Consider the following 15,572-nt stretch of genomic DNA (forward strand, 5'->3'; position numbering starts at 1 on the left):
TATCGTATTAATTTTAGGAAATGGTTAGCATAATCATAGATAGTAGAGGAAGTTTATGATTTAATTATGATTAAAATTATGCTGTGGTAATATAATTATTGCGTGCAGATCATTTGTACATTAAAAGATGAAGTCAAGTATCAGGCAGAGGAGCGGCGTTTCTGCAGCCAGTAATGGCAAACACAGGAGGAAGGTCTCCTGGAACCCCGACATACCTATAAACCAGCAGGCTGCATCTGTGACCAGCTTGGAAGACCCTCTACTCTCTGGACCACTTGTATTCCTCTATGTGCTGCTGCTCTCACTGCTGTGTGCTGGATCACTGTATTTGTACACATATCTTCCCAACCCAATTGCTAAGGGACAGCCAAACGATTTTCTAGCTGCAAATTCTCGTGCTCACATGGAAGACATTGTTCGACTAGGTATACGCCACGTAGGCAGCGAAGCCAATGAAGTGCACACGAAAGCTCTTCTCCTCAAGAAAATCGACGAGCTCAAAACAACGGCAAGCGATAAAGTAAAAATTGAAGTCTCTGTGCAAGAAGTCTCCGGAAGTTTCTACATTGACTTCCTCGGTGGGATGACACACATCTATCAGAACATCTCAAACATTGCCGTTCGTTTATCGAGGAAGTCATCAAAAGAACCGGAACATTCGTTTCTCATCAACTCGCATTATGATTCTGCTCTGGGAACTGTGGGTGCCAGTGATGATGCTGTCAGTTGTGGTACAATGCTTGAAGTCATACGCTGTCTGTCCACCGAACCACATCCTCTGTCTGGTGACAACTCTCTTATATTTCTATTTAATGGAGCAGAAGAAGTAATTTTAGTGGCCTCTCATGGATTTATCACGCAACATCCCTGGGCTAAACAGATTCGTGCATTTCTGAACCTTGATGCTGCCGGAGCTGGGGGGAAAGAGATAGTGTTTCAGACTGGTCCAAATCACCCCTGGCTAGCAAGACTGTATGCTAGGGTGGTCCCACATCCTCATGCATCTGTTGTAGCACAGGAAGTGTTTCAGTCTGGTGTCATACCGTCTGATACTGATTTCAGGATATTTCGTGACTATGGACATGTGCCTGGTATTGATACAGCTTACTTCATCAATGGATACGTCTACCACACAGAGTGAGGGGGATTACTGTACTAGCTGTACTGTACTGTACCAGAGGAGGTACGACATCCGCGTGTCAAAGGAAATGTTTTAGACACACATTCCTTAGGTCAAAGTTCAATATAATAAGGAATGTGTGTGTTAAGACACGCGGATGTTGTACCTCCTCTGGTACTGTACTAGCTGTATTTTATTGTATTGTATCCCAGTGGGAATTAGCATGTGTTTTTGACTTCTCTCCATGCAGTTATATAACATTATACTCTTAATTTGTCTACATATAATTGTTGTTCCCACCTCCTCCACACACTCCACACTCCACACACTCCACACTCCACACACACACACTCCACACACTCCACACACTCCACACACACACACTCCACACACACACTATACACACCCAGGTATGATGTTCCCTCGGCCATACCGGACGGCTCCATACAGAGGGCAGGTGAGAATGTGATAGCAATCCTCAGAGAAGTAGCCACCTCCGAACAACTGGCCAATCCCAGCGAGGAGGACACTAACGGGAAGGTGAGAGAAATAGTACACTCATAGATTCTAAACCAACCAAACAAACCAAACATCTGCATTGAGTACTTCTACAACTTTATAAGCAGAAATGCTCCTCTAATTGACCTCAAATGTGTAGACTGGTGTCTAGTGTACTATAGTGTGATCTCACTGTATACACTGTTAGCTAGTAGTTGGCTTGTGATAATTTTTATTTTGCATTTCAAGTTTTATTGTATTTTTTCTCAGGTTGTTTTCTTTGATATTATGGGACTCATGACTGTCGTGTATCCGTACCGCATGGGACGGGTCCTCAATATCACCATGGTAATAATCATACTTCTGTCCGTGTGGCTAGGAACTGGATCAAATGGAGACAAAGGTATTAAAAAATGATTGTATAGTAAGTGATAACTTTTAATTATCAGTTACAATGTATTAATTTCGAAACTTCCAGTTTTTTTAAATTAATTGCGATTATCTTGACTTCAGTTAAACCTTCGCTTTGGTTTGTTGTCAAGACTATGATCGTCATGGTGATCTCCTGGCTGGCCGCTATTGTCATGGCGATAATGATTGCCCTGTTTCTAAGCAAGCTAGGGCGTGGTATGTCGTGGTTTGCCTACCCGCTAGTCACATTGCCCCTGTATGGAGTGTCTGCTGTCCTGGCTATAGGAGAGACTAACGTGCAGTGGATGAAGTGGGTAAGTACTAGCTAGCTGGGTATACCAACACAGTGTTGATTGCATGTACTGTACTCAGGTGTGATGTTTTTGTTTCCAGTAATATTTCTGTTTTCTGTATAATTATGGACTACTGATATTGTAGAGAGAGATAATTGTATTTACATTCACTTGTATTGTCACCCCTATGTGTATTACATTCACTATAATATTGCAACTCACACACACACACACACGCCCACACACACACACACACACACACACACAACACAGAACCGCGGTATGCCTCGTGTTGCCATGGAGAAGGCATCATTCCTAGCGGCACAACTCCTCACCTCATTCCTCCTCCTCTCAATGACAGCCCTCGGACTTTGCTCTGCCCTCCTGCCGCTTATACTGCTAATCATCCCCTTTATATTCAGAACCTTTCTTCTCGAGACTCTCATAGTCTCAGAGCTCACAAAAGGTCGCGACCTTTCCTTGTACGGACTTGCGTACACTCTGTGTTGTTTGCTCAGTACTGGTCTGCCTTTAATGCTGACAGTGCAACTTGACATGGCAGTAATGTCGATGTTTATACCTCTCACGGGGCGAATGGGATCAGAGGTACCTCCGGACCTCGTGATAGGTGTGGCCACTGCAGTACTGGCCTGTCTGCACTCTCCACACACTGTGAGGGAATAATCATATATACATAACCTTTCTCTGTGAAGTAGTATACTGCATAATACTATACTTAAATAGTGGTTCCTGTCATAATATGCAGCCAAGCATAATTATACTGACAAGTACAGTCTACTAATTGCATTTTAATTTGTATTTGCCTTGAGGCAATTGAGAATTAAGTCGGTTTTATATGGTATCACTGGCTAAAATTAAGGTTTCATTTCAATTAAACTTTGTATCCCTCCCTCATGCACGCGTGTGTGTGTGGTGATATGTACACTCTCCACATGTTGTGAGGGAATAATTATATAAACATGACCTTTCTCTGTGAAGTACGTATACTATACTTAAATAGTTTTTCCTACAAGTTATAGTCAAAAATATGCAGCCAAGCATAATTATACTGACAAGTACAGTTTACTGATTGCATTTTAATTTGTTTGCCTTGAGGCTATTGTGAATTAAGTCCGTTTATATGGTATCACTGGCTAAAGTGTTTCATTTCAATTAAAGTCTGTATCCCTCGCATGTACAGCTGTGTGTGGTGATATTTGCATCCAGTGCCAGTCTCAAGAGGTGGTCTGGAGTAGTCTTGTTGGCCATATTCAGCCTGTTCCTCTTCCTGGCTGCAACAGGCTACATACCTCCCTATTCTCTGTCTGACCCCAGCCACCCTAGACCAAAGAGACTCTACCTACAGGTATACGTCGCTGTGAGGCTTCACTGTTTAATTCTCTCAAAATGTTTCTTTACAGTAGAGTCGTTCTTCTTTTAAGTCTGGTTTGTGTTGCTCCCGAGGCACACTCCAGGGCTGTGTGGACCCTGGCTTGCATGTTATGATCTTGTAACCCCGGGCATGTAGCTACAATAAATGCATGTAGTGTGTGTGTGTATTCTTCTTGGCTAGATTAAACCACTACTTAGATAATTATTACATCCATTGCCTGCCAGTTTGGCATGTAATATGTAGTATGTGATATAGGTATTTCAAAGGCATATAATTATCATTGGGTTGAGTTGGCTGCTTAGAAACGAGAGATATGTGTTGATTTGAAAAAATGAAAGCAGAGAAAATATTTCATTGATTGCTACGGCTTTTTATTATCACCTACCAACCATATGTACATACGCCCACACAAACCACCCCCTCACACACAGCACACGGATAAGACACTGTACAATCTCGACGGCTCAGTAAACGCAACAAATTCATTTGTCCTCATCTACCCGTTTGACTACCTCGGCTTGACACCTGTGATTGAAGTGACTCCAATGTTCAGGGAGGCCACCCTCTATCCATGTGAGGGCATCTACTGCTCTGAACCCATCTATATACCCGTCAAGCACATGGCAAAGTGAGTGTGTGGGTGTGTATGTGTAAGTGTGGAAGAAGTGAGGGGTGTGTGGAAGAAGTGATATGTGTGTGTGGGCGTGGGGTGCTAGTCTATTTATTGTCTGAAGCTTCCATTTATAACTATCGCTAAAACCATTCCCACTCTCTCCACTGCACAGGGAGGCGTACCAGCTTCCTGGCCCTCCCCTAGATCATCTGGTGATGGGGAAGCTGAGCGTGGTTAGTGTTAGTAGTCATGGGGATAGGAGAAACACTACCTTCAGTGCAAAATGTGAGTAACCTAGCGTCTATCATAATTATGATCAATAATACACCGCCCACACACCCGCCCACACCACACACACACAGTCCCCCTCAGAGGCACCATGTACATGGCTCCTGTTAAAGGTCGTATAATGACATCATGGTCCCTGGAGGCATTTGTGCCCCCCACCACCACATGCCCTGGCAGCTATGAGAAGGAAGGATGCTACTTCATTTTCCTGTCCCGAGGTTTTGGAGAGGGAGAGTTCACATTCTGGATTGAAACAGAAGTGTGTTGTCACTATTACTCTAGTTATGGAGTTTGTCTTGTGTTAGCGTTCATAGTACTACCATTTTCATGCGACTCACTTGGAATTTTGGGGCATATATAAATAAAACTATTTGTAACCCTAAGCCGTGTACATAAGTAAACCACTCCACTATCTATCTTGGTCTTGTGTAAACTATTGCACATATCTCAAGTAACTTTATCATTTGCCCCAGCTTCCAAGTTAGCTGTACAGCAGTACCTGCTATCAATACACTTCCTTGTAACAACATCATGTCCATGTTGGGTCCAGTGTTAAGTACTTACTACCTTGGTAATGATGCATTCGGATTTGTCACCTTAGTGTACTATCCTCTTGAGCTCTCATAATCATCTTCCACAAGATTTATTGCCCTTCCTTCCACAGGGCGACCCCGCCATGGCAGAAACCATAGAGATAGCGTATACGTCTCAGAACCTCGACCCTCCCCTCTCACACACTCCTCGTCTACACGAGCTCCAGTCCTCTCTGCCAGAGTGGGTCACTTGCATTTCATGGACATCCAAATACTTGCGTTGGATATTTTAAATTGAATTGAATTGATTTTTAGGCCAATATTATTTTTAGGCACAACTGATTTAAGTTTTGTTTGATTTAATGATTTATTTTTCTGATTATTTGTCTGATTACGGTGAATTGAATACGACCCGACCCCTTGCGTTATATATACATGTACAGGAAAGGAAAGGGTGATATAATAATACGTAATGTACATTGGAATGTGATGTTGTTATTATAGGCCAATGTGTACAGCATGCTGTTCTGTGCTTATCAGGCTTCATCTAATTAGTGGTCTCAGTTAATTAGTGTGCCTGATGTGTATGGCCATCAATAGTCTGTGAGCTCGAGGCTGTCATCTACACGTAGGGGAGGCGTAGCCTCTATCCCAGGCCGAGTTTTCGCGAAAACTCGGCCTGGGATCGAGGCTAAGGGGAGGCATGCTGCAATCAAAATAATAATTTTGGTAAAGGTCGACACAGTAACACTTAAAAGTGTCTTTTCATTTTCATTACTACACCAACCATTGTAAAAATTAATGTTCAATAATGTTTGTATGTTCATTATCATAATTATTGTTCAGTTTGCAGTGCTCTTGCACACCAGAGACAGAGAGAGAGTCCTCCCTCCATGCAGTGTGACAGCCAGCACCGTCGCGAGTATGTAGCACTGCATCGCTGGCCCCCCGCCCATCCGCCCATGGGACCATCTGGGATATCTGTAGCAAATGGTTGTGATATCTCAATTGAATACAGTTAAGGTAGCAATAACCAACCTAGAGGCTGTCCCAGTCCAGGTTATTAGAAGGTAGTCTGGCCACGAGACTAATTAGTTACATCCAGGTGGTTAGAATTTGCTATCCAATGGAGATTCTCATGTAGGAGTTGCTGTTGCCTACAGGGACAAAGCATCGTGTATATACATGTAGGGTATCATACGCACACCCACCTAACATGAGGGTGTGGCCATCATGTGGGTGTGGCCACAGTTGTAGTAGGGTGTGGTCTGACCACTCCCCCTCCAGAGAACCAGTAGATCGAGTTCATTTTTCATTTACAGTATGACAAACGAAAAGGAAATGAAAAATGATGGGGCGCCCCAAAAGTATGATTGTGATGAGTTATGTATGATGGTTCATTGCAGCAGCTAGCTGTGGGTACAAGGGAGAGGGGTTAGCAACATGCATCATTAATACACAAAAGGACAATAAGAAGTTAGCAACTGCTGCCTCCTACAGATCAAGACACACAGCTATCTATAAGGAAGGACAGATTACACACTCACTCGTGGTTGAGGAGGAGGACATTGTTGCTTATTCCATCAGTGTTTGTGGGATTTGGTGATGTACATCAGTAGATATGCTTGACTTCAGTATGTGACGTGGTGGATACTCCCTCCAGTGCAGTAGGTCCCCCGGAGCCAGAACCATGTAGTGTGAAGGGTAGGGTTAGGACACATACGTAGTACTACCTCATACATGGAATTACAATACACAAGGCTTGAACTGTATAATAATAAAAATTATTATTATATAAAAGCTTATAATTATTATTTAGAATTAATTATCAGACCACCACAACCAATATACGTAGATGTCACCAGCAGTCCCTCTACTGTCAGATGTAATATGGAGTTTTTTCTCTATATAGAAATTCCGCCAGTTGTCCTCCAGAGCTAGAACCATGTAGTGGGAGAAATAGATTATTAGGGGGTACATGCATGCATGGGGTTAGGTACTCATGTCTTGTCATGTAACACACAAGGCTTGTTACTGTATAAGGCTCAAATAAGAATAATTGTCAGACCACAACCGATATAATTATGTAGATTCTTGATAGTGAAATGCCAGTGTGTCGAATAAAAACGAGTTCTTTCTAGAGATTCTGCCAGTTGGTCCCCAAGAGCCAGCTAGAACTCTATAATGCATGTATGACACCAGGGGTAGAGGTTAGGACACAGAGCACACACATGTACACAAGGCTTGCTACGTAACTAGCTGTATATAAGGCTCAATATTATTTTAAACTTGTTAGACCACAACCGATATATAGATTCTTGTTTGAAATGCTGTCGATCCAGTGTCGGATATAAACGAGTCTTTTATAGAAGTTCCGCCAGTTGTCATCCAGAGCTAGAACCATGTAGTGGGAGAAATAGATTATTAGGGGGTAGGGTGCATGGGGTTAGGTACTCATGTCATGTAACACACAAGGCTTGTTACTGTATAAGGCTCAAATAAGAATAATTATTATTTAGAATAATTGTCAGACCACCACAAGCGACATGTAGATTCTTGATAGTGAAATGCCACAAGTAGTTCGTCCAGCATGTCGAATAAACGAGTCTTTCTAGAAATTCTGCCGGTTGGTCCTCCAGAGCTAGAACCATGTAGTGGGAGAATTTGGTTAGAATAGGGTTATAGGAAGTATACTATAGGTACGTCTGAAGCACACAATACATGCAGCTGGTGAGTGGTTCTACAGGGATGCAAGGTTTGAAAGAGACAGACTATAGTAAAGCAGTTGGTTGTTGGGGTAGGACACATCAGTAGTAATCATACATGTACGAATATACACAAGGCTTGATAGAATGGTGTAAGGCTCAATATATTAATCGTTAGACCACAACCGATATGTAGGTTCTCGATATGCTGCCAGTATCCAGTGTGTCGGACATAAAAGAGTCTTTTCTATAGAAATTCCGCCAGTTGGTCCCCTCCAGAGCAAGAACCATGTAGTGTAAGAAATAGATTAGGACACATCAATATAGTACCAGGAGTGCCTGATAGTACTCATACATGCTAATATACCAGGCTTGCTTGATAACTATCTAATGCCAAACTACAACCCATAATAATCATGTAGATTCTTGAAATGTCACCATCTGCAGTGCAGGGTGTCAGATCTGCCAGTTGGTCCCCCAGAGCAAGAACTATGCAGTGCGAGAAATAGATTATTAGGGGGTAGACATTAGTAGACACGATTTAAGGCTTGATAACAGTACGTATAAGGCTCAATATTTAGTTATAACTATTAGACCACAACCAGTCTGTGCGTGAGTACCACCATCTGCAGTGTTGATAGCCAGTGTCAGTGTCAGTGATGTTAGTAGAAATGTTCCAGACTTGACTTCATAAGTAGTGGATAGACTTCAGTACTTCAATATAGTTCAGATAGACTTCATTAGTTCACAATAGTTCAGTAGTGGATAGACTTGACTTCAATATTCCACCCAGTGGTCTCGTGTTGTCAGATCTGTAGAAATAAATCAGCATGTATTATTGAAAAGTCGCACAAGACAGCTTACACACACACATGCATGACTAGACACACGTGCATGGCTAGACACACGTGCATGGCTAACACGTGCATGGCTAGACACACGTGCATGGCTAGACACACATGCATGGCTAGACACACGTGCATGGCTAACACGTGCATGGCTAGACACACGTGCATGGCTAGACACACGTGCATGGCTAGACAAGTGATAGCTAGCTCACTGCTTGATCAGTGTAGCCAATTCTCACCATTTAATTAGTCAGTGCTCAAGAGCAGATACTGCCACTTGTTGTGATATACTGCTGTCACAAAAATGAATAAAGATACTGACTACTGTGAGGGGCCCCTCTCTAGCATAATAATAATGTCTGATATAAATGAGATGACTGTCGAGTGCTTTTTGTTGTTGTTGATTGTTCGTTTTCGAATTTCGTGTTGTGATGAACACTATCTATTCGTGGCTGGGCGCGGGCGTATATAAGAATCGAATCGAATAAGAGCAATTGTTGAGCTTTAGTGGACATTTGCAGCTGTGAAAACAAGACCACACGAGGGTTAGCAATAATACATGAGCAAGCAACAGCTCTAAACTATTACTGTGTACTGTAAAACATTATTTGGTGACTCCTTGATCCTATAGCTAGCACAGACAGACACAGACACACACAGACGCACACACACCTGCAAGGTTTAGAGGTGGAGTAGCGCTTCTTGAGATGTAGAGACATGTTGAAGAGATCACTTCACTTTTGCAGAGACTCAGAGATGATGGGCAGTCACATTGATACTGCAAACTTGCTGCAAATGTGAGGTTCAGCTTCTGCTCTTCAGCATTTTATATAAATTAGTGCGCATGCGCCATAGATGTATAGGGGTGTGGCTAAATTTTAGGGGAGGGGCTGCGAAGGTGCGCATCAAATAGAATAGTAAACAAATCTGTTGGCCGGTGTGTCATAAAATTTTGGGCCCCCACGTGTTTAGGCCCCCCGGGTCTAGAAATTTAAAATTTTGGGACCCCGGGCCTAGAATGTTAACAGTTTAGGCCCCCCAGGGGGTCCAAACTGTTAACATTCTAGGCCCCCCTCTTCTGCTATCCTACGATAGAAGAAGGAAATCAAAGAGATATTATAATATGGTAAGGTTAGCTCTATTAGTCGACAAAGCTCAAAGAGACTGCATGCATGCAAAGACTCTGTATCAAAGTAGCAAAAATGTTTGCATTATTATTCTATTATGGAATTCAAAGTGAAGGAAGATTTATCAAGTTACTCATGCTTTACCTATAAGAGTTAAATGCTTTGATGCAGCTCTGCAATGTTGGATCTGCCTGTAAGACAATCGATGTTGTTGCATAGCTATCGACATATTTGCAACTTCGTGCTTACTTTCTCAGCCAAATTTCAGGACAAAAAGGTATAAAACACACAATTTCAGTGCAAAGACAACAATTCATATCTTCCTCCATGTTTTCCTATACATAGAAGATGTAAATTGTTGTGGGGATGCTCCAATAGCATCACTGGCTCAGCTCTCAAGTAATGTGGAATCAAAGATAGAAGTCAAGAGAGAAACTGTTGTATCATGGTGGAATCACAATAGCAGTTTCCTTTCAGGACATATCTCACAAGTAACTTTATCATTTGCCCCAGCTTCCAAGCTAGCTGTACAGTACAGTACCTGATATCAATACACTTCCTTGTAACAACATCATGTCCATGTTGGGTCCAGTGTTAAGTATACTTACTACCTTGCCTAATGATGCATTCGGATTTGTCACCTTAGTGTACTATCCTCTCGAGCTCCCATAATTTTAATTATCCATCTTCCACAAGATTTATTGCCCTTCCTTCCACAGGGCGACCCCGCCATGACGGAAACCATAGAGATAGCGTATACGTCCCAGAACCTCGACCCTCCCCTCTCACATACCCCTCGTCTACACAAGCTCCAGTCCTCTCTGCCAGAGTGGGTCACTTGCATTTTATGGACATCCAAATACTTGCGTTGGATATTTTAAATTGAATTGAATTGATTTTTAGGCCAATATTATTTTTAGGCACAACTGATTTAAGTTTTGTTTGATTTAATGATTTATTTTTCTGATTATTTGTCTGATTACGATGATGAATTGAATACGACCCGACCCCTTGCGTTATATATACATGTACAGGAAAGGAAAGGAAAGGGTGATATAATAATACGTAATGTACATTGGAATGTGATGTTGTTGTTATTACAGGCCAATGTGTACAGCATACTGTTCTGTGCTTATCAGGCTAGTTCATTTAATTAGTGGTCTCAGTTAATTAGTGTACCTGATGGTGTACGGTTTCGTGGCAACTAGTGGAGACAATAGTCTGTGTGAGCTCGAGGCTGTTGTTGTAGTATAAAAAAAGAGATATCTCAACTTCAAGTAGCTATATACTGTACTACAGATATTATGCAACAGTTGCTAACAGTCTCAATCACTCTGCTCCTCTGCACTGTCATATATGGTGAGCTAAGAGAATGGATACCAGTGTGTACAATCCATGCAGTCTAGTTACTATAGAGCTACAAGCTGGCTAGCTAGAACATTGTGTACATGCAAGCAAGCAAGCATGCAGAGTATTATTTTGTGCATACTATTAGATTTGCTTGATATGTTTATTTTCTCTGTGTGTACAGGGTATAATCCAAACGTACACACACACACACACTGCAGTTCAACGATGCAGTGCTCAGTCGTGTGTGGCGGCCGGCTACACTAGCTGTTGCAACCATAACGATGACCCTAACAACTGCGAAGGACGACCTCTCGGCTTCTGCTTCTGTGACCCTAGCTGCACAGAATATGGTGATTGCTGCGACGACTTGGCAGACGTCTGCAACCCAGCGAAAGGTCATTTCAACCTCCCCACTCTCAACAGTCTCTACATAATTATAAGACCACTTACCCCTAAAATTGATCTCTTAGTTTCTACGCTTGGCGCTTTTTGGCCGGTGGAAGCAATCCTAATTTTTCAAACTGCAAAATGTGTTCTTTGGAAGATAGACTTGTAGGCTCTAGCATTATACCATGTTCTATGAATATCATTATATTATAATTTTTGCAGCTCTATTCATATTGTGAGGCAGCCTCTTAGGCTACATGTATATGCAATTTGGTTGCTACTAATTTTATATTGCTCTTTTTTGTTTCTCCAGATGCGCTGTATGCCTCCCTCGAGCCCCAGGCAGTGTACACCACAACCCTCTCCTTCCAGTCTGCCATAGTCCATTGGGTATCAGTGCCATACATCAATGACTCGCACGCTGGCCAATCAGATCTCATCTACACCCTCCATCTGAGCACACCACCCTCTGAAGTCACATACACCAGTCCGGTCATAACCCGACTGTCCAATCATACCAGCCACAATGAAGTGTACTCAATGCCATTATCAAACCTTGAGCCAGACACCAACTACTCTTATAATCTGACAGCCATGACTTGGTATGGAGATCTTCAGTTTAAGATTTCTGGCAACTTTCGGACCTTGGACCCAAGTAAGTCCATGTACAGTGTGTCCCTGGTCCCTTGTTTGGTACAATAATTATAGTGTGTTCTTCGTTCAGCGATTGTTTTCTGGTCCAAATCTACGTTTTCCGGTGGGCTATATAAATTATCAGTGGGTGTTTTTTCAGCCTACCTCTTGTGCTGATAGTGTAGTCACGGTTTTGATAGCATAATTTAATTAATATCTTGGCTGTTTTCATAGTAGAGCCATGCTGTCTCGCTGGTGCTAGTCTTTGATGCCTTGTAAGAAGCTCCTTTGAATGTATGTACTTGCCACTTATTAACAGATAAGAACATGAGAATTGCCTCGGGTATTCCTTAATTGTATAATAATTATAATTACGAGAAGTGTTGGATATATTATTGGATGCTATTTGTGTTAAGTTTTCCCTTTGATCTCTCTTGTGATATAAATACTTTCACTGCTGTGCACATGTCGCTGCTAATCACTCTTTCTCTCACGTGATAATGATTTGTGGTGACCTCCTATTGTCCCCTGAGGCTGTTGCACCTTAGAGTTGTGTTTGTCTGGTTTCACGGAAACCCACTATTTCCCCGTGCAGGTTCTTTGAGTGTGGGGGAGCTACAACTGTCTGTGCTGACTTCATCGTCTGTACAAGTTACCTGGTCTCCGCTGGCGCTGTTGCCAGGGGTGACGGTAGTAGGTCATGTGATACGTTATCAAGAGCTACCCCTAGGACAGGAAACGTCACTATCAATCAATCAAGTCTCCAATTCATACGAGGTCATTGGACTAAAAGAGGGGGTGGTCTACTCGTTTGTTGTCATGGCAATCATATTGGAGGAGAGTGGGCGTGTGCTCCCAACTGGAGAGTGTACAAAGAGCGAAATTTTCATATCAGGTCTGTCATTAATTGAATATTAACATTTTTTTGTTTTTGTAGAGCTTTGTAGTATTATAAGCAGCTCGAAATTGTTCAACCTTTCAAAGAATATTCAACAATAATTATTGTCCCATATTTTCATCCAATGTACTGCAGGCTCTGAAGTGCTCCAGTTGACGGCTGTTGGTTCCTTCTCCGCTCACTGCACTCGCTGGGAGGTAAGGAGTATTGTGAGCTGTGCATCTGTAACTGATCACAGCTTTATTTAATATACCGGGTTGAAAATTGCACAAGTTTTTTTGCATACATCGCAAATGAAAGACACACAAAAAGTACATAAGCATCAACTGCATGCGTGCATAGTACATTATACAATACAATACAAGGCTAGTAACATTATCATTCCCTATTGTTTAACTGAGCATGGAAACCAGGCCAGTATAGGTATTACGCTACGCTACAGACATCATTGTGTGCAATTGTCTGGGTAGACAAGGACAGCAGACACATCAGTATATGTGTACATGTATAGCTGCTATGGGAAATACTGAGACTTGCAGACAGGTACCTAAGTGGTAACTATGGTTACAATACTTTGATAGTATTTGCGAAGCCCAAGAATCCCATAATAAAACTGAGTTACCACAATTTGTACCTTTATCTTGTTGTCAAAGCTGCATATACATTTCTAATAATTTGATTATACAGCTAGACCCATATCAACGCTCTGTCCCATTACAGACAGCTGATGAAGAAGCTCTACTCTCAGCCATCAGCTCCACTGTCCTTAGTAGAATAAGAGGGTCACTGGATCCAAACTACCCCTCAAGCAATATACGTGACGGTTACATCATCTGCCACTCGCCCACCCCCACACACAGACTAACATACAGGGCTCGGATATTAGCCACTGCTGACCTTTCGATCACTCGTTTACTTCGTCTACTACAAACCTGGTCCGATAACGAATTCGTCATAGAACAAAATACGATGTTAACCACACCCCTAACCACACCTATTTTGTTATTGGACTCTAATTGCCCCGTGTCGGTCAGAACTATGGCCTACCCCCTGTGTGAAGCAGTTGACCTTTCGACCCCTGTTGCACTGGAGAGTGGGTGTGTGAGTGTGCCGATATTTGTTGCATCTCTTGTAGCGTTGTGTTTGTTCCTGGTCGTCATTACCATGGTGATCATCGTCTGCATACTGGTGTGGTCGCAAGGCACGAAAATAAAAAAGTAAATATTTATAGAAAATCTATTATTATTTCTCGTTGTAGATTAGTGTAGACACACACACACGCGCACACGCACACGCACGCACGCACACACACACACGCACACACACACACACACACACACGCACACACACACACACGCACACACACACACACACACACCAATTAAGGCATTGCGTGTATGTATACGGGACTGTGTTGTTGTTATTGGTGTGTCCATGTAGTGAGGTCATTGTATGTAACGCAATGGTGACCTGTCACTATTTAGAAGTAACTTGTATACACAATTTATATACAAGGGCTAGACAGTGTGTGGGCATTGCTCAGGGTAGACTACACAGTACACCGCCCATACATTCTCTGGCTGATAGCCCATCTATCTTAATTGAATCTTACTGGCTATTAACTCCTATGGCAACCAAGGTGGCCCGTGTACATGTACTGGAGTTTGCAGAATCTTTGCAGTAAAAGCATAGAACATTCCTTATATGGATTTTGTGTACACTGTGGTTTGTTGTACTACTTAAATGAACGCACAGTGCACAACACTTTTAATCATGTGTTGCAAAGATCAAGATTCTGCAAACTCCAGGTATGCACAGTATGCTTGCTATCACTAAGATTATAGTTGCTTGCCTAAATTGTGGGCAAATTCACGACTTGATATTCAGCAAGTGCAGTCTAGTCAGTCATCAGCGAATGGTTCGTGATCTTTTTTTTTTGTGGCTGGTGAGATTGTCATTTGCATGGATTGATCACACTTTTTTTCCCGTCTTTACAGTTCTGTGACGGGTGAAGCCAGACAAGATCCACCGCCTGCCCCCTTGTCTCTCTACAACCTGTACACGCCCACTCCAGATACCGTGGCAACCCGACAAGCCCCAAACGGCCGCCCCCTCGCTCTCCGAGTGACTAGCAGTGCAAGCTCTGGACCGACTACCACTCTACAAGGGGGTGTGGCTTTAGCGGGTGTGGTCTCAGGAGAGCTGGCGCGAGAGTTTAACTCGTCCCAGAGCCTAGAAGAAGAGACTCAATCAGAACCTGTTGTTACTAGTATGGTTGTGACAAGTGTATGAAGTGTGTGTGTGTGTGTGTGTGTGTGTGTTTTTAGTGTGTTTTTAGTGTGTAAACCAAGAGTTGTGCTTTTATGCTTTTTTACAGTAAAAAATTTATATTGTCATTTGCACCGAACGAATTAAAATAAAATTATTGGTACGTCAACTAAACTATTAATTAATTATTGGCAAGAATAACCCAAA

General features: G+C 42.4%; 2 protein-coding genes and 2 long non-coding RNA genes across 7 annotated transcripts; 2 read left to right on the forward strand and 2 right to left on the reverse strand.

Moving 5' to 3' along the window:
- The first annotated feature begins 39 nt into the window (after positions 1 to 39).
- LOC135334885 (endoplasmic reticulum metallopeptidase 1-like) lies at positions 40 to 10,836 on the forward strand. 2 transcript variants are annotated; one of them, XM_064530246.1, is made up of 10 exons: positions 40 to 1,137; positions 1,531 to 1,660; positions 1,889 to 2,021; positions 2,132 to 2,343; positions 2,596 to 2,994; positions 3,524 to 3,688; positions 4,147 to 4,343; positions 4,501 to 4,613; positions 4,691 to 4,875; positions 10,549 to 10,836. In XM_064530246.1, exons 1-10 carry the CDS (start codon positions 128 to 130, stop codon positions 10,708 to 10,710), a joined length of 2,706 nt encoding a protein of 901 aa, XP_064386316.1. In that variant the 5' UTR covers positions 40 to 127; the 3' UTR covers positions 10,711 to 10,836. The 2 variants fall into 2 exon arrangements, with proteins under 2 accessions (XP_064386316.1, XP_064386315.1); XM_064530245.1 differs by lacking the exon at positions 10,549 to 10,836 and adding an exon at positions 5,281 to 5,565 and having other exon boundaries at positions 42 to 1,137.
- On the reverse strand, positions 5,936 to 7,145 carry LOC135334918 (uncharacterized). Its single transcript, XR_010394397.1, has 4 exons — positions 6,697 to 7,145; positions 6,361 to 6,562; positions 6,188 to 6,306; positions 5,936 to 6,130 (listed from the first exon to the last, which is right to left on the reverse strand). It is a non-coding gene; the product is annotated as an uncharacterized LOC135334918 (long non-coding RNA).
- LOC135334917 (uncharacterized) lies at positions 7,174 to 11,750 on the reverse strand. 2 transcript variants are annotated; one of them, XR_010394396.1, is made up of 5 exons: positions 11,630 to 11,750; positions 9,375 to 9,491; positions 8,942 to 9,223; positions 8,475 to 8,666; positions 7,174 to 8,343 (listed from the first exon to the last, which is right to left on the reverse strand). It is a non-coding gene; the product is annotated as an uncharacterized LOC135334917 (long non-coding RNA). The 2 variants fall into 2 exon arrangements; XR_010394395.1 differs by having other exon boundaries at positions 7,174 to 8,666.
- On the forward strand, positions 10,956 to 15,539 carry LOC135334895 (uncharacterized). 2 transcript variants are annotated; one of them, XM_064530263.1, is made up of 7 exons: positions 10,956 to 11,188; positions 11,361 to 11,574; positions 11,880 to 12,221; positions 12,795 to 13,094; positions 13,233 to 13,294; positions 13,818 to 14,314; positions 15,095 to 15,539. In XM_064530263.1, the coding sequence occupies exons 1-7, from the start codon at positions 11,186 to 11,188 to the stop codon at positions 15,387 to 15,389; spliced, it is 1,713 nt and encodes a 570-aa protein (XP_064386333.1). In that variant the 5' UTR covers positions 10,956 to 11,185; the 3' UTR covers positions 15,390 to 15,539. The 2 variants fall into 2 exon arrangements, with proteins under 2 accessions (XP_064386333.1, XP_064386332.1); XM_064530262.1 differs by having other exon boundaries at positions 11,398 to 11,574.
- Positions 15,540 to 15,572: the final 33 nt, after the last annotated feature.

This window comes from Halichondria panicea, chromosome 4 (genome assembly GCF_963675165.1).
Source record: "Halichondria panicea chromosome 4, odHalPani1.1, whole genome shotgun sequence".
NCBI classification, from domain to species: Eukaryota; Metazoa; Porifera; class Demospongiae; order Suberitida; family Halichondriidae; genus Halichondria; species Halichondria panicea.